Consider the following 23975-nt stretch of genomic DNA (forward strand, 5'->3'; position numbering starts at 1 on the left):
AAAAAAGTAGAGCTAGAAAGTACTGTTTGGTCTACGCACAGTGAACACAGAGTGTGCGTCAAGTATAAACTTGTTCCAAGCACAGACAAAGCATACTTGAGCATACAGTTGAGTGCACCAAACCACCACTTCCTCAATCCACTTTTTGCAATAGCTGCTAATAATGTTAGAAAATCCCTTGTATTCATAATATCAGACAAGCCCAAAGGCAGATACAGAGGTTCTGCATGTGAAGCAAGCTAGTAGGGAGCAAGCAGATGCTGCATCCGCAAATGAAAACATGTGCCTAAACCATATGATTCACTATTAGAAGTGAGGACCCCATGGACTCTTGCGTGCCCAGGCTGGACCACTGGCTGGAGATTGCAAAGTAAACTCTAATTTATATTTCACAATAAAACCTGCGTGGTCTTTTACATGGTGTGCATCAAGTCTATGTTGTGCTTAAAATCTACCTGGGGCCTACTAAAGCCACTTACACAATGAGGGGAAATTTATCAAAACTGGAGCAGACAAAAACTGGAGCAGTTGCCCACGGCAATCAAACAGCATCTCTCTTCAGTTTGCTCAGTTGGGATTTGAAAATTAGAGATAGAAGCTGATTAGTTGCAATGCAAATCTGCTCCAGATTTTGTCTGCTCTAGTTTTGATAAATTCCCCCCACTTTGTTTGAGTCTGAACAATAATTCTGGCTTTTTTCTGTAAAATTAGACACTTTAATTTTCATTTCTTGATCAAAACCTGCCTAGTCTCTCCTAAACCGTTGCCTACTAAAGCTGCTTACATAATGTGCATCAAGTTTGTAAAATCTTTCAGTCTTTTTTCTGTGAAATAATACAGTCTAAAATTTTCATCTATTTTTCTGTACGTGGTGCTTAATGTTGCTTTTAAGGGAAAACATTGCAGCTTCTAAAGAGTTCCATATGGGGAAAATTGCATGCAACTAAATCCGCTTTACAGACTTTCAGAGTTTTTTCTTTGGCTAATGTGGTACTATAGTGGCTATAAGGCTCTTCCTCAAAGGATCCCCGAGTGCAAATATTTCTGCCTCCATTGAAGCCTCTCTGGGCCTAGGGAGAGATCTGTAATTAGGTCCGACGTGTGCAAAGTCACTGCAGTCCTTCTGGAGTCAAATATTTCTTTCAAACCACCCCATCGCCTCTTCTGGTGACAACCGACAATAATCGCATAACAAAAAGCAAATAGTAAGGGGAAATCTCATCAGGGAAAAAGACAACACAAGCCCATCCCCACTCTGGTCAAAACTAGATAACATTTTGACTGGAGTTCTGCTTTAAGCTGAAACATGCTGTCAACAAAAGGGCATAACTGGCCTTATTTATCAGTGTGTCTTTATTAAGACCTGGTTCACACCTGAACATTTTGTAGCGCGTTCAACGCTCGACGAACGCTCTACAAAACGCTCAAACATCTAAATCCCATTGTATTCAATGGGTCTGGTTCCCACCTTGCCGTATTTCCGCCCGTCCGAACGCTATACAAAACTGCCTACGCCCAAAGAAGTACATGTACTTCTTTGGGGCGTTTTGGTCTCGCGATTCCATTGGGAAACAGCCAAGTAGCCCACGGAAACGCGTGTTTGTCGCGCGTTTTTTTTACAGCGAATCGCGGTAAAAATGCGCGATGCGAACCGCGCGACAAACGCGCATATTCAATACGCCTAGGTGTGAACCCAGCCTAAGATATGTCTGTATTGCCAGGGAGGAGTTTGGGAGCTTTTGTATGAAATGTCTGGTAATAGGAATACTGTTTACTGTCCATAGCCTAATACTCAGCCTCAAACTGTAATTTCTGTAATGTAGATATATATTTAAAAGTCGACTTCAGAAACATTTTCATACATAAGCCCCTGTTCAAATCATTTTTCATTTCATCAATTAATTTTTCAGGGTCACCTTGAATCTAATGGTATCATACTTGCAAATCTTTATTGAGTCACATAAAAAATAAAGCCACGTTACTAACCAGACATGGGCACTTACAAACTCCCACACATTGTGGGTATGATTCAGTCAATAACTATTGTCACCGGCACCCATGTCAGTACAAGAAATTGCAGTCACATGCCTGTCATGAACAGGATCATATTACCTTTGTCCTAAATGCTTAGTACTTACTGTTCTGACATGAGTGATGACAACACGTGAGAAGATGTATTTAGGAAATGAAAGTCTCTGTGAGAGAATACACCTCGAAGTTGTATTTATGTCCTGAGTACATCTCTAAGATATGACTCAGCATTGCAGAGATTAAAAAAAAAGTGCGTTGATATGATATTAGAATTTTATGCAAATGGAATACTTTTAGGATGTACTGTGCTAGAAAATGATACATTGAGTCTCAACATATAAAGGTTATGTGACCTGATCAACAAAATCAGAAAATAAAAAAAACAGCATGGAAGACCTTAAAGGAGAACTATGGGGTGAGGCTTTTCACTCACCTCATAGTTCTAGCCGACCTGTGACAATGAGACTGTCACAGGTCGGCTCAGTAGATCGGGAAGTGAGCGAACACATACCAGCATTCGCTCACCTCTCGATCCTGTCACGGCTCTCTGCCGTGACAGGGAAGGGGCTGGATTCCCCCCTCCCCCCTCCGATCCGCCAGCGCTGACTGGCGGAACGGACGGCGGAGGGGGGGGGTACAGCTGGCTCTGCCTTTAGATAGGCAGAGCCAGCTGTCAGTCACGCAGCTGGGCGGATCCCGGCACAATTGTCGGGATCCGCTTCAGCTGCGGCGTCTCAGTATAACGCGAGCAGCTGCTCGCGGTATACTGCAGCGTCTCAGTATACCGCCAGCTACAGCTCGTGGTATACTGAGCCTAGGGTGACAGGAGGATGCTAGTTTTTGTCCTCCCGTTACCCTAAGGAGAACTATGGGGAAAAGACTTTGTATATGGAAGGCCACAAGGACTGTTTTAACCTGCATCCGATACTTCATGTAGGTCTGACAGCCTTTTCCCAGGTTTATTAGGCATGCAGGTTTATTAGGCATGGCCCCCCCATACCATGTGAGCAGGTTCCTTATAGTCCTTTTGTAAAGATGGGGCAGAACAGCAAGTAATTATTAAGACTCAGAAATAAAAATGGAATGTCTTAAGTGTTATTGCAGGGTTCTTAATCGGGCATTAAACCACACAAAAATATGAGATGCACTTACATACCGTAGTAATTCATCTAGTGCAGTCCTATGCAGGAAGGCATAGGGTAAGCTGGTATGGCTGAAAGGCAGCATGCCAGCTATTACAAAAACAAAAAATGCTGAACTATGATTTGCCACAAATATTCAGGCCAGTCATCATATGATCCAGATGAATTAGTTATTCTCTTGCACTGGGCAAGGTTTGTGCATTGTTTATAGGACTGCTCAATAGTTGTGTTCTCTGTGATCCTCAAGTAGGCAGTTTGCAAAGTAGTGTTTAAATAGACACACTTTCTTCCACTGATTGTTTTGCATGTCATAGAACTCAACACTGTTCACTTATCAAGGTGAACGTTGACAAAGCTTAGTAAATAAAGTGCAAGGGAATTTTTTTTTAAAAAGACAGGATGTCTGCATTGGATGATTGAAATGTACACAGTTTCACCACATTCACTAAGCTAAGTGAACATTCACTTCATAAAGTTTACATGCTCTATCCCTTTAGTAAATTAACCGTACTATCGTGTCACTGTAAATGGTAGAACAAAATTACAGTGCCCTGTACTTTAGCATACTTGTTTGCATTGTTTTTGGCCAAGAGTTTTGTTATTTGATGCTTTTATGAATTCCCAAAAACTGGGAAACTTTCGGATAAGTCAGACTCAAAGGGGCAATACCAGTCAAGTTGTGACTGACTGTCCCTAGGTCGGTACACAAGGGATTGTTTACGGCAATCTTATTGGGCAGCATTGCCTAAAACAGTCACAGTAGGACAGGTTGCATTTTGTGCAGCATGTTTAGACACACTCTAATGCATTGCAGGGTGCTGCAGCATATAGAGTTGAAAATAAAACCCAAGCACTGCAATGACTTTTATAAAGCATTGCAGCACGCATGCACAACATACACCAGCAGGCACACGATATGCACACCTTATGCCTGCTGGTGTGGATGAGCCTTAATGCAACAAGCTTACAAACTTAACTAGAAGCTGTCATTTGGAGCTATGTAGACCAGACCCAGGTCCCGACCTAACATAAAATATCTAAATATGGAAATCAGGTTATTGCAGTTTTTGCTTTTGTATAACATGGTGACATTAAAACAAATCTGTTTTTATTATAGAGAAGCAGAGAATTTGCTACAGGATAAGACACCAGGATGTTTTCTCATCAGAGTTAGCGAAAGCCGGATTGGATATAGCTTGTCCTACAGGTAATCTGATTTTTTTTATATGTGAAATTACGGTAACTAATTAGTATTTTATAATTTCACTGAAACACTCCAAAGCTAGCATACAAGTCCTGAAATGGCTAGGACCTGTATGCTAGCTTTGGATTGTTTCAATCACTCTATATACAGGGAATTGCATTTCCATTCATTGTGAATGCCACTCCAACATGTGTCAGTACACATTACATGTGTGCGTTGTGGTGCACTGCTTTGTACCACAGAAAAAAGGTCATGAGCATTTTATGAATTGTTGCAGTGCCTTGGCAGCCCTGTCATAATGAATGAGCTGCCTTAATGCAATGCACGTTAATGCTACACAAGACATTGAAAAAGTGAGGATGGACCTTTTTTGTTGGACCATTGCTCATTGAACAAATGCTTGTTTTGTTTACCTTTTAAATTGTTCTGATCATTTCTGGTGAAGAATATCTATATTTACAAAATTAATCAAACACATTTCACTGTGATTTGACTTGAGATTTGACGTATGAAATTAATATATAAAAAATACATAAATAGAATATAACATGGTTAAGTGAGATGGTCCCATCCTTTAAAATATTTAATAAACAATTAAATTCCAGAATAGTTGTAGAGATGAGAAAAATGAAAAACCAGCACCTATTAGACACATGGGTGATTCTGCCAGAAGCGATAAATCGCCACCAGCAGTTATGTCATTGCAGGATAGCCTTCAACTTACCTCTGTGGAATTGTTCCTACCTTGGCTTTGAATGCGATCCTGAAGCTAGTAAGTTGACACCAGCATCAAAATAACTTAAGTGACATGACCCTGAAGCATACCGAAAAAAGGGAATTTTCTCTTTAAACTTTCAGATGTCTTATTTAGGACAATATTTCATTAGAATGTGTATTTTAATGTCAGTTAGGAAATTAATAACCACAGGTTTATACTGCTTCCAAATTCCAAAGAATACAGGACAGATCTTATGATCATGATATTCTAAAATTTTATCTTACTCGTCAGTGGCAAATAATAGATTCCATTATTAAATAGATAATGTCCATTTTAAAAGAACAATCGTTAAGAACTTTTCATTCTTGTACAATTTCTAAAGCGATTCCCAATACATAATTCAGCCATGGTAATCAATTGAAATATATCACTTTTTAAAAATGTATGAGCAATTATCCATTTATATTCTCTCATAGTCCAGTTTTTCCTTTATTTTTTGCAGGATACTGGATCGCTACAGACATTTTATGATTGATATTTTAAAGGATCAGCAGTGTATTATTGCAGGTGATACAAGAATCCACTTGACGTTGGATGACCTAGTAAAATTTCATAAACAATTTCCTTTGCATTCATATAATGAAATTTTAACTCTTCCGTGTGGTCAGGTATGTTTCAAAGTCACCTTAACCTTACTGATTGGTTATAAGTTTATCGGAGACTAGAAACAAACTTTCAGATGTAGCTGCAAGATAAAAGCATTTCTAGTGACTCTGTAGCCTTTCAAAAAAAATTAATAAGAAGCGCACTGAAAAAAAAACATGATTTACTATATACTCGTCTATCCTGCTGCTTCTGCATATGACACTTACTGAAGTGTCTGATGCGCATGTCCTGTCATGTGCTCTGGTAACTTCCTCAGGACCAGGAGAGGTAGGGGCTGACGGGAGGGCCCACAGGTCACAGCGTGGGACCATACATGTGAAACACTGGTAAATGTGTTGCATGCTGTACCTGTAGCTTTTGTAGGTTCCAGAATGAGCAGCAGGATAGGTGAGTATTACAGTGTTCTTTTGAAGGGTTCTTATTAGTATCAGAGTTGCATTAAAGGGTTAGTCCACCCAAACCCAAAGTATACCTTGTCGGTGGATGCTACCAAACTAAAGTACCCATTTTCTTCCAATACCTATAGAGGCAAAATGTCCCTAAAGTTTCGTAACGAATCCTGTTCCTTCATCTGGCAAAACAAAGTTTTGTTTTGCCTGATGTAGGAAGCGGATGTGTTCCAAAACGTTATTACACTTGGTGATGTAACTTTACACATGTAATTAAAAGAACTTTGCTTGAAGAACCTTTGGAGTGCTGGGGACTTACTGTTTTGGTTCCAAATACAGAACACTGCCTCCAAATGAGGGACAGTTAGGAACTATGACCACAAGAGCCCATACCCAAAGGCCATTCAGGAATGCCCTGCCACACTTATAGGCTGCTAAGTAGATCACACCTTTACAGTAGGTAGGAACAAAGGGTTGAGAACAGCTCTGCTGATGCTCTTCATTCAATCTAGGTCTGAACATAAAAAGCAGGAACATTTCAATAATATAACCATATCTTAATCTGGTCTCCGCATACAGCTATGCGTAAGAAAGCCTGACTTCATTGTAATTTTTCATTATCTCCAGTTTCCTGTGTGAAAAGGTCTGCTGGTCACAAATATAATGCATTACTTTTCTTGAATGGTAAAGATTTTTGAAAGAATTAACATCATCAAATGATTTAAAACATAGTGAGGGGGATTTATCAAAACTGGATAGCTGTGCTGTGCAGCTGTTCACACTAACCAATCAGCTTCTCTCTTTCATTTTTAAATCTAACTGAAGAAACTGAAGAGAGAAGCTGATTGGTTGCCCTGGGCAACTGCTCTAGATTTTGCCTGCTGCTGTTTTGATTAGACATGTGCAATTTGTTTCGTTTTTTAATTGAAAATCGTACGATTTCCGAATAACAGAAATAACGAATCTGACCGAATCCGAATGTTTGATATCGAAATTTGGATAAACTGAACACAGCAAGCGGGAGAGCTGTCATTTACCACTCTCTGGCTTCTCTGCACTTGTATCTCAAATGAAAACAAAGTAACACAATATTGTTAGAAAATGTAAGTAATGAAAGAAACTGAGAGATCTCTGGTATTCTGTAACAGCTTCTGCTTCTTTGCAGACATTTCCATCTCAAATGTAAAGAATCTGACAGCTGTCACAGAATACACAAAATTGTTTAACTGTTCACAGAAATAGGTAGGAATGTTAGGGGGGACCCCATATAATAATAAAAAAAGTGTGCAGTTTCCCGGCAATTCATACCAGACCCTTTACGCCTGGTAGGAATTTAAGGGGGAACCTCAATGCCAAAAATGTAACAAAACAAAATGGAGTCCCCCCTAAAATCCCATACCAGACCCTTAATCAGGGCCGCAGCCTAGCAGGGCAGGAAAGGGGGGGGACTAGCGAGTGACCTCCCTCCACCATACCAGGTCATATGCCCTCGGCATTGGGAGGGTGCTTTTCCAGGGGGGGCACAAGGGCCTCTTCCCCACAACCCTGACCCGGTGGTTGTTTGGCATTGGGGTTCCCTAAAGGGTCTGGTATGAATTGCCGGGAGACCACACGCTGTTTTTTTTTTTTTTTAGATCATGGGTCCCCCACGACATTCCTACCAGACCTAAAGGGTCTAGTATGAGTTAGGGTGGGGACCCCACGCTGGTGTTTTTTTGGTGTTAGAAATTAAAAAGAGAGTAAACATGTAGTAACACTTTTCTGCAACCAATTATAGTTGGTAATGATAATTTAACTCATCCGAATGCCAAAACAAATTCACTTTCAGACTCAAAGCCCGAAAAATGAAATAACTAAACATCCAAAATAAAACTAAACACATTTTTTGCTGGCTTACATGTCAAGTTTTGATAAGTTCCCCTGAGTAAATTATACTTTTTTTTTTACTGTTTCCTTTATAGAAATCAGATGCATCTAAAGACTATGAAGAATTATTCGAGGATAGGAAAACATTTGCAACACCTTTGCCGATGCCATCAAAGGCTTCCGTTGGTGCTTTAGCTGCCTCTGGTGCAACATTGCAGCCAGCCTGCCCCCCCATACCACGCAGAAGATGTCAAACTCCTAAACCTAGTTCTGAAACCCTGAGTACTCCGTGTATCCTACCTCCAAATCAGCCAGTAAACAGACTTTACCCAACACTACCAACACAACTCCCAATGTCAAACAATAGTGTAAGTATGGAAGTATAATATGGCTGTTGTGTGATCTGCTGGGTAATCAATCAATTACTGACATGTTTTCCATCCGAATATACTATGTAAAAACATATTTAAAAGAAAATCATAATAAATAAAAATAAATAAAGTATACATTCTGTATGCAGCGATATCAGTTTTTCGGTATAGAGTATGGGTACCGATATATATATTTTTTGGTACTCGCCGATACCAAATACCGATACCAGAAGTCCCATTAAGGAAGCGGGGCGGCGTGTAATGACTCACCGCCCAGTTTCTTGATTAACCAAGAAGCTGTCTCCATCCTCCCTCATCACCAGGTGATGAGGACACATGGAGCTGGCTTTCTGGCCAATCTGGAAGCCGGGGAGCGGGTATTGACTTGCTGCACGGCTTCCTGTTTGGCCAGTTTTGCGACCAATTGGGAAGGCGAGCGTCAAGTAATCACTCACCGCCCCCTGCTTCCTGAATGGTCGGGAAGCCAGCTCCATGCTCCTTCGTTACTAGGTGACAAGGAAGCATAGAGCCTGCTTTCTGGCCATTCAGGAAGCTTGGGTTGAGTAATAACTCGCCACCTGGCTTCCTGATTGGCCAACTTCCCGAACAATCAGGAAGCCGGGCGGCATGGAATGACTCGTCGCCGCCTGGCTTCCTATTGCGTACCTGGTTTAGAGTCTGAGTGTGTGGAGGCCTCCCTTGCACAGAGTCCAAGTAGACAGCAAGTGCACGAGTGCCAGTGGTGATAACACTGTGCAAGCCGATATCCAGGAATGCTGGTAACAGAAATCCAAGTAAGCAACCCGGGGGCAGATCCAATCGAGCAGTCACAGTACAGAGGGGTCAGGCAAAATCAAAGTCCAGTAAACAAATCCGAGGTCAGGGGGGCAGGCAGCAAGCAAGAATCGTCAGGTCCAATCCGGGTCAAAGCAAGGCAAGAAGAATATCACAGGAGAGCTGAAAGAGAATCCAGCAAAATGGTGGTGCTTGAGCCGGCCTTTTATAGGGGAAGTAGTTAGGTTAATGTGTCACTTCCTGTGTGCCATTTTGTGTCACTTCCTGTGTGCCATTGTATGTCACTTCCTGTGTGCCATTTTGGCATGCTTTTACACGCTGGAGGCGATCTTCTGTGCATGCGCGGAATGGTACGATTCTCACTGGTATGGCAATGCGCTCTTGGCGCATGCGCAGTTACAGGGGCTCTCTGACAGGATCTCTTACACTTCCTGATACCAGAAGGTATCGGCATAAGTATCGGAGCATTTGGGCGAGTACTCGGTATCAGTACCGATACTAGTATCGCTATCGGTGCATCCCTAATTTAAAAAAAAATATATATATATATATATATATATATATATATACAGGGGACAGATAGAGCTTTCTTTTGGAGGTATATAATCACCTCGGGGGGGTGATTAGTATATAATGAAAAAAGTACAGTAAATGTAAAAAAGTTTCCCTACGTTCTGTTATAAAAAATTTATTCTTACCCATATTTTTGGTAAAACATAATGGGCCCATAGGCCCATAGGCGACACTTAAAACACTTTTACTGCTCATCAGTTTAGTGTTATCAGTGATTAATAGCCTTAAAATTATTGCTCTCACTCCGACGTTTGCGGCGATATGTAACATGTGCGGCACAATAGGCGCAATCGTCGTTTCCGCACGTAGGCGCACCGGATGCATATCTGCGTGTGTATGTGGGGGGCATTTTTTTTATGCTTCTTTCATTTTTGTATTACTTTTTTTTTTTTTACACACCACTTTATTACTATTACATGGGGGGCTAAGAAGCCCCCTATGTGATAGCCAATTTACATGACAGGTCCTCTTTATGGAGACAGGTCCCCTAGGGACCCCCAGAGAAGCTGATGAAGCAGAGATCGGCTTTATGGAGACAGGTCCCCTAGGGACCCCCAGAGAAGCTGATGAAGCAGAGATCGGCTTCATCAGCTTCTGTAGCTGGAGAGTGACACTGAATGCAGGAAGTGATGTCATCTGCATCACTTCCTGCATTTGGGGACTGAGAGAAGATCAAAGGGAGACTGTATACTGATCTCCCTTTGATCTCCTGTCACAGAGCCGTGCAGGTCCCGGCCGCATCGGGCACAGCGGATCTCGGGACCGGCAACGGCACTGACAGCTGCTAATACAAGCGATCAAGCGTCTCTAGAGACGCCCGATCGCTTGAATGTCAAGTTCCCTGCCGGCCGTGTAATTACAACGGCCGGCCGGGAAGCTGCTCGTCGGGCTCCACCGTCCTCTCATCACAGACGAGCGGACGAGTGGATTTTTCAAGCCCTGTGTGTGTATATATATATATATATATCTTATTGTATGGAAACATCATTCCTTTATCATCATATGATTCCAGGGAATTGTATAACTCTACAGGTAAAGCCCATTAACATCAGAAACTGTAAACTTTAAAGTGACATAAAAACCCTCAGATTGTTTAACAATACTGTAATGCGTGCCTTACTGTAATCCATGGTTGTTTCCCTCCTCTTTGCTGCTCTTCCTTTTAAATCCTCATGTCTTCTCATGCTGGGGGAGAACTTCCCTTTTCAGCTCGGGGCCTCTTCCTGTAGTGCTGGCTCAGGTTTCAAGCCCATACAAACTAATACACAGACACCGTGTATCCATTCCTGAGACAAGGCAGTCTGCTGCAAAACAGAAGTTCTGCCCAGCATGAGAACAGATACAGATTTAAAAGGAAGAGCAGCAAAGAGAAGGGGAACAACCATGGATTACAATAAGGCACACATTACAGTATTGGTTTATGTTAAAAAATCTGAGGGTTTCATGTCACTTTAATAATGCTAAGCCAACTATTTCAATTTGCTTCCTAAAGCTGACCACACATGTTACTAACTTAAGTAATCTTAAGATTTACCAAGATTTACCAACATCTATGTAGTGTGAGTTGAAACCTGAGCTGGATGTGAATTGAATTGGTTTTTTTTCAGTGTATATAGTTGTTGCTAAATTTAAAATGGATTTTACAGAGATTGTACAAGCAGATTGTAAAGTCCTGTGCTACATATTTGGTAAACATTGAAATAAATTATACCAGAAAAAACAATGTGAAGATTACAATACTATACTATGTGCATTTTAACAGCACTGTATAAATTCTCTTTTTCAGCATTTTGTGTTATCAAATACACATCCAGCTATGACAAAGTCAAATTCTTTAGATTCACCATTTCCCCCTGAAGCTCTTGACACAAATTCTCAAATTAAACAAGAAGAGATGCAAGGGCATACGTCAGCGAAACCATTGAAAGCTTATCGGAATGCAGTGACAAAATCTGTATCTTTAATGACGGAGGGGAAAATAGCTCAAGATTTCAAGAAAATGGAAACTGCTATGGCGACACACTTGAGAAGTGTGAAGGAAAATTTTGAGCGCTTTGGACAAACAGGACAAAGAGATGGAAGCCCAAAACTTAAAGTTAAACACACAACAATACCAGAGGAGTACAAGGCACCTCCCCCATTTGCGCCAGGCTTTCCTTAAATGGAACTTGCTGAGCTGAAAAACTGACAAGGCAACATTGATGTACATACAGGAGAAATGTATGAAGGATACAAAAGGGTGATTGCCTACTGATCCTCCGCTGAGGATCCGGAATGGCCAAAAGGCTAACATAGGTCATATTTACAGACGTTGCATTTTTGATTGTGACTCACGCCTCCAAACAAACTAGTGTTGTACTATATAATTTAAAATAGGATTCACAAGCATTGAAGTGTAACTGTGGCCAGGCTAGGGGCATCCAAGTATTTACAAATTCTTACCAAGCAGTAAATGAGCTTTAAAGGCATCACTGAGCTCTAAAACTGTACAAACTGTAAAATAAATAATTCTTAAAGTTTACAGCAGAAGCACTTAAGTCATTCAAGTCTCTCTCTCTCTCTCAACTTACCCTGGAGGAGGAAGGAGTGCAGCCCAGAAATATTAATTGCAGGACAAATGGGTGATTGGAAAGCTGATTACAGATTACCTGTTCTGTACTTACATTAGAAAATAGAAGGATGGAAGGCTGTTAAGTCACTTTTGGGAAAGGGAGCAGAGTGGGATGAGTTGGCTTAGACAAGGACTTTAGTGATTCTTCCATGAACTTTTAGGAAGAATTGCTCCTCAGTGCCTGCAGCTACAGAGGTCATTGAGGGCCTGTCGTAAAGCTCAATAACTGCTTGCTAGGAAAATGTAAATATTTGATAGTCCATAGCCTGGCTACAGTTCCACTTTAAAGCTGATCTTGTATAGCTGGTTAAACAGTCACATTAAAATGATATATTCAGTAAATAATTTCCCATTTCAGCCTCAAATAATAACATAACATACCAAAGTTACTAATGCCACTGTCTTGTCTACACAAGATAAGCATTTTCTGGGAAGCAGCATGTTATGACACATTTCACTCATGGTGCCCACAGGCATTAGTCACTTTTGTCCAATCAAGCTGTTTACATTCCAATCAAGGAATATATTTATATATGTTTGTAGAGACTTAAACTGGAAACCATCCTTTGTTCAAAGGTGGATGTGGATTTACTTTACTTACCTGAACTCTTAGAATTTATGTTGTTTTCATAGGCTTCATAAAGAGAACCCATGAATGCACAAATGTTTTAATGATAGCACTGTTACAAATCTTGTAGGTAAACTATTAGAACTATACAAACGTTTGATGCTTTTACAAAAAGTGTGGGAATTCTTTTATTACATATTTTATATTTTGTACTGATTTTGTGTATTTTTTTCTTGTGTAAAAACATTTCATATGATGCATTTTCTGTGATCCTAAAGATGCTAAACAACTATTTTGCACATACATAGATATTTCAAGTAAGAGAGTTAAGTTATATATTTCTGTATGTTGTTTAGAACGCTAAGAAACACTAGTGGGTCTTTATGTCAGTCCATAAAATAAATTATATCTTTTATCTCCGATTTCATTTGTTGTAATCCATATGCAAAGCTACAAAAATGTTTAAACCTAATATCAGTCTTATGCAGTTGTTCTGAACGTGGCATGAAGAAATTTAGCAGTGGGTAGAGAATGGCAAACGTAGACTGTAGAGAGCCCATGTATAAGGAAACAGTTTGGACTCCTTGGAAGATCATCTTTGTTGTTCAACAAAGCCTCTTGGCCACTTGGCAAGTTTGTATCCATAATGAACTGATGGGTTATTTATTCTTATTTCACTCAAACACCTCTGATTGAGGCAATGACAAAGAATGGACTTTTACACTTGTCTCTTGTGTCTGTTTCAATTTATTTCGGTGCTCCACCTGACGTTTCACACCTTACCATGGTGACTTGGCTTCCTTTTAAGGACAGCCCCATGCATATCCCTCTACGACTTGTATCAAGACATGAGTCACTCCAAATGCTAATAATGACTTATTACTAGGGATGCACCGATACCGATGCAAGCATCGGTATCGGCCGCGATACCGAGTATTTGCATGAGTACTCGTACTCGTGCAAATGCTCGGATGTCTAAATCGAGTACCTGTGTCTGCTATCTTCCACCGCCGCACACAGCACACAGGACCGCGTCTGCATTAATTCAAGATGGCCGCGATCTCCTTCTCCATGGGCGAACGGCCGAAAGCAGACTCCGCCTTCAATTCCTCTAACCCACCTACATTAGGTTATTTTTTGTTGGCTTTGTTCCCACTGGGGAGATCACATCAGTTCTTATATTATAGACATGATAGGAATCTCCCTATAGTTATGGGAAATCACATCTTTGAGAGTCATCACCAGAACAGATGCCCCTGTTGGAACAATTTCTTACTGATCTGCTGAGAGTTGGTAAATTTTGGGTTATCCCCCCATTTTTGCCCAGCTAAGCCCCCCTGCCTGCTGACCCCCACAACCACCGTGGGGAAGAGACCCTTGTCATCAACATGTTGAGGGCATGTGGCCTGGTATGGCGAAGGGGAAAATTCCTACCAGACCTGAATGGCTGGGTGTAACACCCTTTACAATCTATATTCATTCTCATTTGCGCAAGAATTCATTTACACAATCATAGCTTTGAGACTAAATGCAGTTGTACAGAAATCAGGTGATATAACATACACTGCCAAAGTAAACTTTACCACAAAAATAATCTACTAAAATGTAAAGCATATTGAACAAGTATTAGTGATCTGAGTTCTATGGGGAGCCAGGTAATATATTAAGAACATTATTATTAAGGTCATTATCCATGGTTATTAAATTAAAAAAAACAACACCAATGTTTCGAGAATCAGGACCCAAGCATTCACACGTGGCCAGTTTACAGGAACAGTGGATGAGTTAAAGTGCATTATTGCAACAGAATGTTTACGGGGGTCAGTCTGCAAGACACAATGGAAAAAGTTACAATGCTGTATGCAGAAATTCATCAAATCAAGGTTGCACGTGTACAGTCAGTTTTCAGAGGTGACTTAGTTGTTTCTTCCTATTCCAAACAGATGAATTCCATTTCCACAGCAGCTTCTAGATATTACATTCTGATTTTGCATTGAAATTCCAACATCAAGAGTAACCACTTTAGAGGCACACAATGGTTAAATCCGGATGTGGAAAGTGCTATTCAGAGGGGGAAAAAAGAGAAGAAATAATATTAACAAATAATACTAGAAACAATATTTTTGTTGGATATTTGCTTTCAATATCATGGTATTGGGTTAAGCAGATTTTTGGTGTAAAAGTGTTGTTGATGCCACCACCAGCCTCCCGAAATCAGAGTGGATAGGGAAACCACAGATCACCAGGATGGCACCCATAGCCACAAGGAAGGTTGTCGGCCCTTAAAAGAACACTAAACTCAGTAGTTAAATCTTAAAAATGTATTTAAGTACTTTAACTATTAGCATAAATGTATCTTATTTGTGTATCACTCAGCTGTAGATCCTCAAATCATCTCTGAATTCATTCTGACACTGTCCTTGCTTCGGCAGGGTGGGTTCTATTGTTCATCATGGTCCCTGTGTGTGTTCTAAAGTAGCCACTGCTCCAAGCTTGCTTCTGTGATGGACTACAATCTCAATACAAATTAGTAAACTAAACATGAGATTGTTGTCCACCGCGGGAGTGATCTTGGAGCGGTGGCTACTTTACAACACACACAGGGACCATGGGGAGCAAAAGTAGCCACCCTCCAGAAGGAAGGACAGTGTCAGCATGAATTTAGAGATGATTTGAGGATCTCCAGCTGACTGATACAAAAATAAGGTACATTTTTGTTAATAGCTAAGGTACTTGAATGCATTTGTAAAATGTAACTCCTGAGGGTGTCACTTTAATGATGTTAAAAGGAAAATGTCACCGGTACAAGGAGAAGAATGATAGTGAGAGAAGGCCCTGTGAAGAATGTGTGTGTGGGGCATGTATTAACCACATATGGGGGTAGTCAATTCACAAATAGTATTATTTTTTATTATTATATGCAACAGGTCTGGTACTGATAGTTTCCATTTTTCTGTTGTGATGTATGACTTTGATGTGTCAAAGGCATGTCTTTTATACTAAAAAATATACACATTTAATAATAAAAGTAGTACAGTAGAGAGTACTGGCCACACTAATAACTTTAGGTCCAGTCGTTACATAAAGGTATACTGCCATTAACCTTTTTAAGCATTACAATCTTAACTAGAAAGCTGTATAGTGGATTTAGATAAATGTAATTTTCCATATTGTCTCTGTAGTTTTGGATACTTGGGGAACGCTTATAGATACAGAAGTGAATAACCTTAGCCTAGGTTCACACTTGAGCTTCTTCAAGTATTTTTGGAGCTGCTTTTTGCACATTTTATACATGTTTTAAAGTGTTTTTCATGCTTTTTTTCATGTGCTGTATAAGTTTTAGCGATTTTGTGTAAGCGAAAGGAAAACATTTTTTTGTGACAGCAAGGCTTCCTCCATTTTGTTACAAGCACAAGGGTTGCTAGAAGGAGGACACTGGTTGCTAGGTTGGAAAATGTGCAAAAAAAACTTGCTAAAATGCTTGTATCACACATTTTCAAGCACTTCCATTGAAATCTATGGGAGAAAAAACACACAGTCAAGCCCTAGAAAAGCTTGTGGACTTCTTTGCTGTGACCAGTAGCAGCACAGAGTTCAAGTGTGAACTGCCACCATAAGAAACGGCAGGAATTCTCATGTTGAGCATAGAAGCGCTTATGGAAAAGTGCTTCATGTCACTCGGATGTGAACCATGTGTAAAATGCTTTTACGCTCTTTTGTAAGGAATCTGTATATTAGTATGTTTTTAGTAAGTTTAGTAAGTTTTTCAGTTGTGTTTGATGTACTTATAAAAAAAATAAGCACAATGAAAATTGCAAAAATTGTGGTGTTGAATTGTGGCAGTTTTGATTATAGTAAGTGCTACAAAGTGTCTTGTGTTACCTGAGAAAGTCCGGAGCTCTAATGATCATGTGTTGGAAATCTTCCAGAGACAGCTTTCCATCGTTGTCTACATCAGCTTCGTCTATTACCTTATCACATACCAGACACACTTCTTCTGGTGTTAGCTCATTTCGAGTGAGCTTGTTCAGTGTCTTTTCCAAATCTGATTTACATATGTAATCATCATTATTGAAATCTGAAAAAATGTTTAAAAAAGATACCTAAATCATCAATAAAATTGTTAAACTGTATTGGTACCTTATTCTCAATTGCCCTCTATGTGCACAGAAAGTGACAAATATTCTGCATAACTCGTAATCTAAGATTATATAAAAGTGCTATTTAAAGATATGGAACATGTAGCCATACTTTTTTAAGTGATTACTGAGACTGGTTATTTCAACGAATTATCCTGTGATGCAGCATATTAGTTTGGGGTCTGAACATTCTGATTTGTTACATTTGTTTGGGCATACTTATAAATGGATAAACCAAGGGCATAACTATAGGCATAGCAGTCCATGCATTTACTATTGGGCCCAGGATTGGAGATGTGGGAAGGGGGTGAGGAGATAGTGACTGAAATTATTGGTGGTACAGTGGGATGTCACTTAGGTGTGGAGCATCACCTTGCTCACCTAGCTGGAGCTTACTGCAAGGTAAATTAATAGGTCAAGTAAGAAGGTGTACACAGTCAATTCTCACTAATATAGTGAGTGTATGCTTCCTTTTATAGCATTGCAGGTTAGTGGATAGGGACTTTTTTTTACTCTAAGACACAGGCCTTCCAGGACCATTTCTTTAGGGTAGTTTGTCTTTTTCCAGGACTGTCTCTCACTTCTCCTTGGGAAAGTTCGCCCATGTTAAAGGCCCCCCCAAACCAGCATCTTCACATGTCTTTTTACCATGGTGCATTTTACACATATGTTACTTGGCAGACATAATTTCTCCAAGCTGAAGGGGCCTCATAAAAATTTAGTTATTGGGCATGTAATAGATTGTTATACCCAGACCCAAAACTGTGAACATATTTCCTCATGTCTTTTCATGCCTGCCTTTGAAGAGATGTGTTGCTTTATATGCCCCATTCTTTCTCTCCTTCCACAGCTAGCCTGTCATGCCTGTACACTGACAGAAGGGACAAAAAAGACTAAAGTCAAATGTTACAGGAATTCTCAGTTCCTGTACAAAATTTAATTTCTTGTCAAAATGTTTGTGCTGGTCTTAAGTCAAGTGATGTGTAGGATATAACCAGGTATCTCCGAAGACTCTAAGGTGTCATGCGCACTGATCTGTTATGTGGGGGAAGGGATTCCTGTGGGAACCTGCAATCTGTGGGGACAAGCATCTATCCCGATCCTCAGGTAATCCTTCTATGTATGATTACATGCGGACAGCCAGGTACGGATGTGGCTGCTGTGAGTCTGTCAGTCACTTAAATAGGCATGGCAGACGTGTCTGTATGGACCCATATGGGATTCCAGCCTTAAAAATCCACAGGTTCTTGCTGTTGGAATCCCAAGCCACACATAATAGAACCATGTAGCCTAATGGTGTGGGATATTCCTAATTCCATAACTGCCTCCAGTATGTGTTGTTCTTATTGGAACAACAAGTAATTTTATTGGAAGATATTCCATCTATACATGTTCCTTTAGGAATTGCATAAATGTTGCCTTCCCATCCCTTATTTGTGGTGGAAACAATGGTGACAAGGACAAAAGAAAGTTTTCTTCCACTCTTTATCCAAAACAAAAGCAAAATACATGGGATATTGTATTCTCCAATCTTACCGCACGTTCTACAGAATCTACCTGCAGACATTGTGCAGAGATGGTTTTAATCGATCATTGGTGTTACTTTCACAGAGTAAAAGTTACTTACTAGTTAGTAAAGCCTTTACATGTATTTTGTTTTAGTACAAGACTTGCAGCATATGTATATATGCTATCCAGGGTAAATCAAAGTCAGTTAGTAAAACTAATTACTGTAATATGCATATTCTATAATATATATTTTAAAGTATCACAAATTATTTTCTTTTTTTTATTACAATTTTTTTTTTAGCTTTAGAGCAGGGAAAGGTCAGGACTGCGTTACCTTATGTTTTGCTGCCTGTGTCCCCTTTTGGGAGATTTTGTTTACTTTTTGCCCCAGAGAAAAAACAGGAAGTGAGAAAAAGGGGTTGATTTACAAAAGGCAAATAAGGTGTTCACTTTAGTTAGTTTTCTTAGTTTAGTGAATGTGGTAAAAATGTACTTTGCAAAGAATACCAAGTCATGTGCAAGCAAAATTTTTAAAAAAAAGCATTTTTGCTTAAACATGATTGGATGATGGAAGTCAGTTTTTGACCTCCCATCACTTTTCGTCTCAGTGAGCATGGCCAACAGGACAAATAGAAAGAAAGAAGAATCACACACAAACTAACCATATATTTTGAAAGCATAATATGCTTTAAGATCTCGAGGAGCCATTTCACTAAGCACTGAGAACATGTCTAGAAAATCATCCAGTGTCATGTTTCCATCCCCATCTTCTGAGAAAACTTCAGCTATCCTCTGGCGAAATGGGTTATCCTGCAAACAATTGTAAATACAGTAGTTTTTAAAATTCATGTATAATAAGGATCAAATCATTTTCTTTGAGAAGAAGGGTTATTATTTTCCTTTAATTCTACTGGACTAATATTACGGGCAGATACTGTATGTGTGTTTAATGTTAAAAAGCAAAATTACAAGTCATGTCCCACCTCCTAGGATTTCCTATTGAGACTGCCCATTTCATTCAAGAAACAAATGGAAATTGAAGGAGGTAAGTCACCTGTCATTCAGGCTGTCACTTGTGATGCAAAATGATTTTCTTTAAATTACATAGATACATAGTATTTGAGGTTGAATAAAGACACAGGTCCATCGAACTCAACCTTTGTGAGTGAGTGTGTGTATGTGTATACAAGTCTGTGTGTTTTCCAGTCAATTACAAATTAAAAAGACCAAAAACTGATGATTCTACATTTTATGAGGATAACAAGAAAAGCTAATTTAAAAAACTGTATATAGAACACACACCATAGTTTTCTCTGTATTACACTGATGGAATAAAATGTACTAGTGTTGTCCAAGTATTGTGATTTTGGCTTACAGTTTATGCAATATACAAAAATATCATCTAAAGGCAGACCTTTTTCCTTTTTAGCAGACTATTTTTGCGCTTTTGTGTTAAATCTGGAGCTGACTTTTTTTATTTGATACAAGTAAGATACATACCGTACTGTTTGTTCCATTGAATTTGATATTCTGTTTTTGTTCTGGTATTTTGAAAACTAAAATGTATTGTTTGAGTTCATTCTGGGATCAACAGGTTAGACAAAGTCCAAATCAGCCCTTTATATGAAACTGAGATGGTACCCTGCCATAAAGAAGAACTTTGGTCTTTACTGTGTATTATGTTAGGCTTCATTTATCATCCCAGTCCTGCCAATTAGCACGTGATGAATTATGAATGAAGCACGGGATTAGAGTGACACCTGGCAACCTTTGCAGTTACTGCTTTTTTCATGCTTTACCTTCAGCTCTGGCATGCTGCCTATAAGTTCATAAGGAATCCTCACATCTGGTTTATTTGTGTAGTCTTCTGGAACAAGTTGTGGTGCCAGGTCTCTGTATCTGTAGAAAAGTCTAAAAGGAGAAAGAACAGTGTGTGCATTTAAAATCGATCTGTCAAAGTCAACAACAAAGCAACATGGAACTGAGAACTGCAGAGAGGCCCATGAATTCTGAAGCTTAAAGGGTTATTAAACCTAGCATTCAGTAGATATATGCAAAAACATAAAAAAAACAAAAACCTTTTCAAACAGGTTAAAACTTACCTGTGTCTTCGCCGCGCGCTCCCGTCCGAACATCTGAAAAGTCTCAGGCGGCCGCAAAGGATCTTGGGGCGGGCACATGCGCAGTTCAGATCTTCGGCCAGGAGACGAGGAGAGACACAAGGTAAGTCTATGGAGCAGCGTGCACCCGAACAGACTCCGTGGGACAGGAAGTGCCACCTAGAACAGAGGAGTCAGCACTGGATCGGAGACCGGCACTAGCCCTGGAGGGACAGCTAAAAACTACACTACAAGAAGAAGATGATCGGATCAAGAGGCATCATTTAAGGTAAGTCCTTACACTAACATTGGGGGGGGGGGGGGGGGGAAATATCCTTTAATGTCACTTTAAACTTGTAGACTGGAAAGAGAGGTTATCAAATTGTGATAAAGAAATAGACTTTTATGCAAATATATTGTTTTGACAGGGTTCAGCAGTATCACAGGGAATTGAAGCTTAAAATGCAAGATTGGACACAATGGTCCATGAAGTTTGAAATTTCATGACAACTGATTTATTGACAATGTTTGGTAATGTCGAAGAAAAAGTTATATATGTTCTTACAAAGTAGACCCTGCAGCCAGTATTTGTTTTTACATTCACCAATAGGGAAAGAGGGCAATAGAATACCCATAGAATAGATTATAAATAATTAGCTCCTAATAATATTTTTTTTAAACTATTTTCTGTAATTAGTATCACACATCTTCAATCTTGTTATCAGTTAGTCAGCCTCTTTAAATGGAGAAAAGTATTGGTATCATGTGTTCACCACACTCAACATGTACCAGAGAAAGCAAAGGAGAGAGTTATCTGAGGATATCAGAAAGGAAATTATAGACCAGCATGTCAAAGGTAAAGGCTGTCAGACTGTCCAGCAGCTTGATGTATTTCTGACTACAGTGGCAAATATTAAGAAATTTAAGGGCCATGGGGTGTAGTGAACCTCCCTGACATGGCCAAAAGAGTAAAACTGACCATAGGTTGAATGTTAGACAAAGAGCCAAGGAAAACTTCCAACCTGAACTCCAAAGTCAAGGTACATCAGTGTCTGATAACACCACAGTCACACCACAGTCTCAAAGAAAGAGATTAAAAAAAATCAAAAACATACAAAAGCCAGACTGGAATTTGCTAAAATGCATACTAAACAGTCACAAAGCTGGATCTTTTTGGCAAGTCACATCAGCTTTATGTTCACAGACAAAATAAAGCTTTCAAATATAAAAATATGATACCAACTGTGAGACTTGGTTATATTTTGTGGCTGCTTTGCAGCATTCGGCACAGGGCGCTCTGAATCTGCACAGGGTACAATGAAATCTCAAGACTATCAAGGAACTCTGGAGCAAAACGTACTACCCAGTATCAAAATCTGTGACGCTATCCCAGTCACAAGTCATGGGTCCTCCAATGGGATAATGACCCAAAACACACAGCGGAAAGCATTCAATGGCTAAGAGTAAGAACAAAACATTGGCCTATTCTATAAACCATGATCTGAATCTTAGCAAACATCGATGGAAAGAGTTGAAACCTAAAGACCGATAGGACACCTTTCAAACCTGAGAGAGCCAGAGCAATTGGCTCAAGAAGAGCGGGGAAACTATCAGTTGGCAGGTGCAGAAGTCTCATTGACAGTTACAGAAATCACGTGGTTATCTCTAAAGGTTGTACAACAAAATATTAATTTACACATAATTTTTGCCCATACCATTTTCATTGGTTTTATAACTTAAAATAATCTGTTGAACCAAAAATCAAATGCAAAGTCTGATTTTAACTAAACGCAATGATGGATGCCAATTACTTTGACCAGTTTCAAGTTGTTTCAGAGTATTGAGGGTTCTTCTTTATTCATTGAAGGGTTCCATAAAATATGTCCATGTCTGTAAGCGTTATCATGGGCAGAAATCTGAGAACGTTTTTTTCAAAGGACTGCATAGCTGTTTTTTCATATTTATATTATATATTAGGGTAATTTATTTATGTATTAAATTAATAAAAAAAGATTGACAGTTTAATGTAGCATTTTGTATCTGTATGACAAAATGAACTGTGTGCCTGCCATCACAGATGCAACTGTGCTTACTGAAGAATTGTTTATAAAAGCATCCAGAAGTTTGTGGTGTTGGAGGTAGAAGCTGCACCATTAGATCTGTTTAAAAAGCAGAGAGAATAATACAATTATTTCTAAAAGATACAGCTCTTCAATAGAGATGGTTTGTATATTGATGGCATCATTACATACTGTATATGACCAGCATACTATATGATGTTTTTGAACCAGAAATCTCTAAATCTATAGCAGTGTGAGATGGGTAAGACCCACTATCCCTGTTATATTCCTTACTGATTACATGTAATTTGTATAAAGAAGGGCAAATAAAAGAAATTGAACATTTACATTAGTGGCTAATGAGTTATTGATTTAAAGTCCAACTGAACTTTCACTTTAAATTTGTTAATTACATTTCAAGTGCATTAAACGAAAAGGTGCTCAAAGTCTTATCTTCCTTTCTTTAAAACAACAGTCACAGAGTACAAAACTGGTTCTGTGCTTGCATGCTGCAGACAAAGACCCTTACTCTCTGTGTGGAGGCATTGGTCTATCTGCAGAGGTCCAAAACATACACATTGAATCAGCGCTAGAACACTTCAATCAGCAGGAGCATTATATTTTGCTGATTAGAGTTAAGGAGGCATGACTCAGTGGGGGCCAGGGCCCCATCAGGGGGTATGACCGATACCCATGTAAGGGGCTCGGGCCCCTACCAGGGGTGGGCCGACTTGGCAGAAACTGTCCATAGAGCGAGCGGCATGGCAGGGTCGAAGGCTGGGGGGGTCTACTGATAGGGGAGGAAGTGGAGGAGGCCGGGGCCCAGCAGCGCCGGTCTGGCGACGGAGGAGGCCGGGGTCCAACAGAGCTGGTCTGGTGTGTCCAGAGGCGGTGGTAGAGGAGGCCAGGGCCCAGCAGCGGCAGGTAAGGGACCCTGACCAGCCCACCTGAGACCCTGCAGAGCCCACCATAGAGAGTCTCAGATGGGCTGTGCAGGATCTATGGTGGGCTCTGCAGGGTCACTGTCAGGTGGGCTGTGTGGGGTCTCAGGTGGGTCCTGAGTCCAGTGCGTTACTAAGTCCTGAGTCCAGTGTGTTACTAAGTCCAGAGTCCAGTGGGTTAATAAGTCCTGAGTCCAATTCATTACTAAGTCCAGAGTCCAGTGCGTTACTAAGTCCAGAGTCCAGTGCGTTACTAAGTCCAGAGTCCAGTGCGTTACTAAGTCCAGAGTCCA

The 23975-nt window shown here is 40.0% G+C and overlaps 2 protein-coding genes across 2 annotated transcripts in view; one reads left to right on the forward strand and one right to left on the reverse strand.

Moving 5' to 3' along the window:
* The window catches only part of HSH2D (hematopoietic SH2 domain containing), a 30983-nt gene extending 19021 nt beyond the window's left edge, over positions 1-11962 (forward strand). The window contains exons 3-6 of the mRNA XM_018555666.1: positions 4291-4380; positions 5598-5763; positions 8112-8384; positions 11542-11962. Of these exons, the coding sequence (XP_018411168.1) occupies positions 4291-4380; positions 5598-5763; positions 8112-8384; positions 11542-11916 (904 nt within the window). The 3' untranslated portion in view covers positions 11917-11962. The remainder of the gene's footprint in view (positions 1-4290; positions 4381-5597; positions 5764-8111; positions 8385-11541) is intronic.
* Positions 11963-14973: 3011 nt separating this feature from the next.
* The window catches only part of CIB3 (calcium and integrin binding family member 3), a 39998-nt gene continuing 30996 nt past the window's right edge, over positions 14974-23975 (reverse strand). The window contains exons 3-6 of the mRNA XM_018555660.1: positions 20382-20493; positions 19245-19392; positions 16817-17012; positions 14974-14995 (exon numbers count right to left, since the gene is read on the reverse strand). Of these exons, the coding sequence (XP_018411162.1) occupies positions 14974-14995; positions 16817-17012; positions 19245-19392; positions 20382-20493 (478 nt within the window). The remainder of the gene's footprint in view (positions 14996-16816; positions 17013-19244; positions 19393-20381; positions 20494-23975) is intronic.

The sequence above is a fragment of the Nanorana parkeri genome, unplaced genomic scaffold (genome assembly GCF_000935625.1).
Source record: "Nanorana parkeri isolate BGI_ZX_2015 unplaced genomic scaffold, ASM93562v1 scaffold207, whole genome shotgun sequence".
NCBI lineage: Eukaryota > Metazoa > Chordata > Amphibia > Anura > Dicroglossidae > Nanorana > Nanorana parkeri.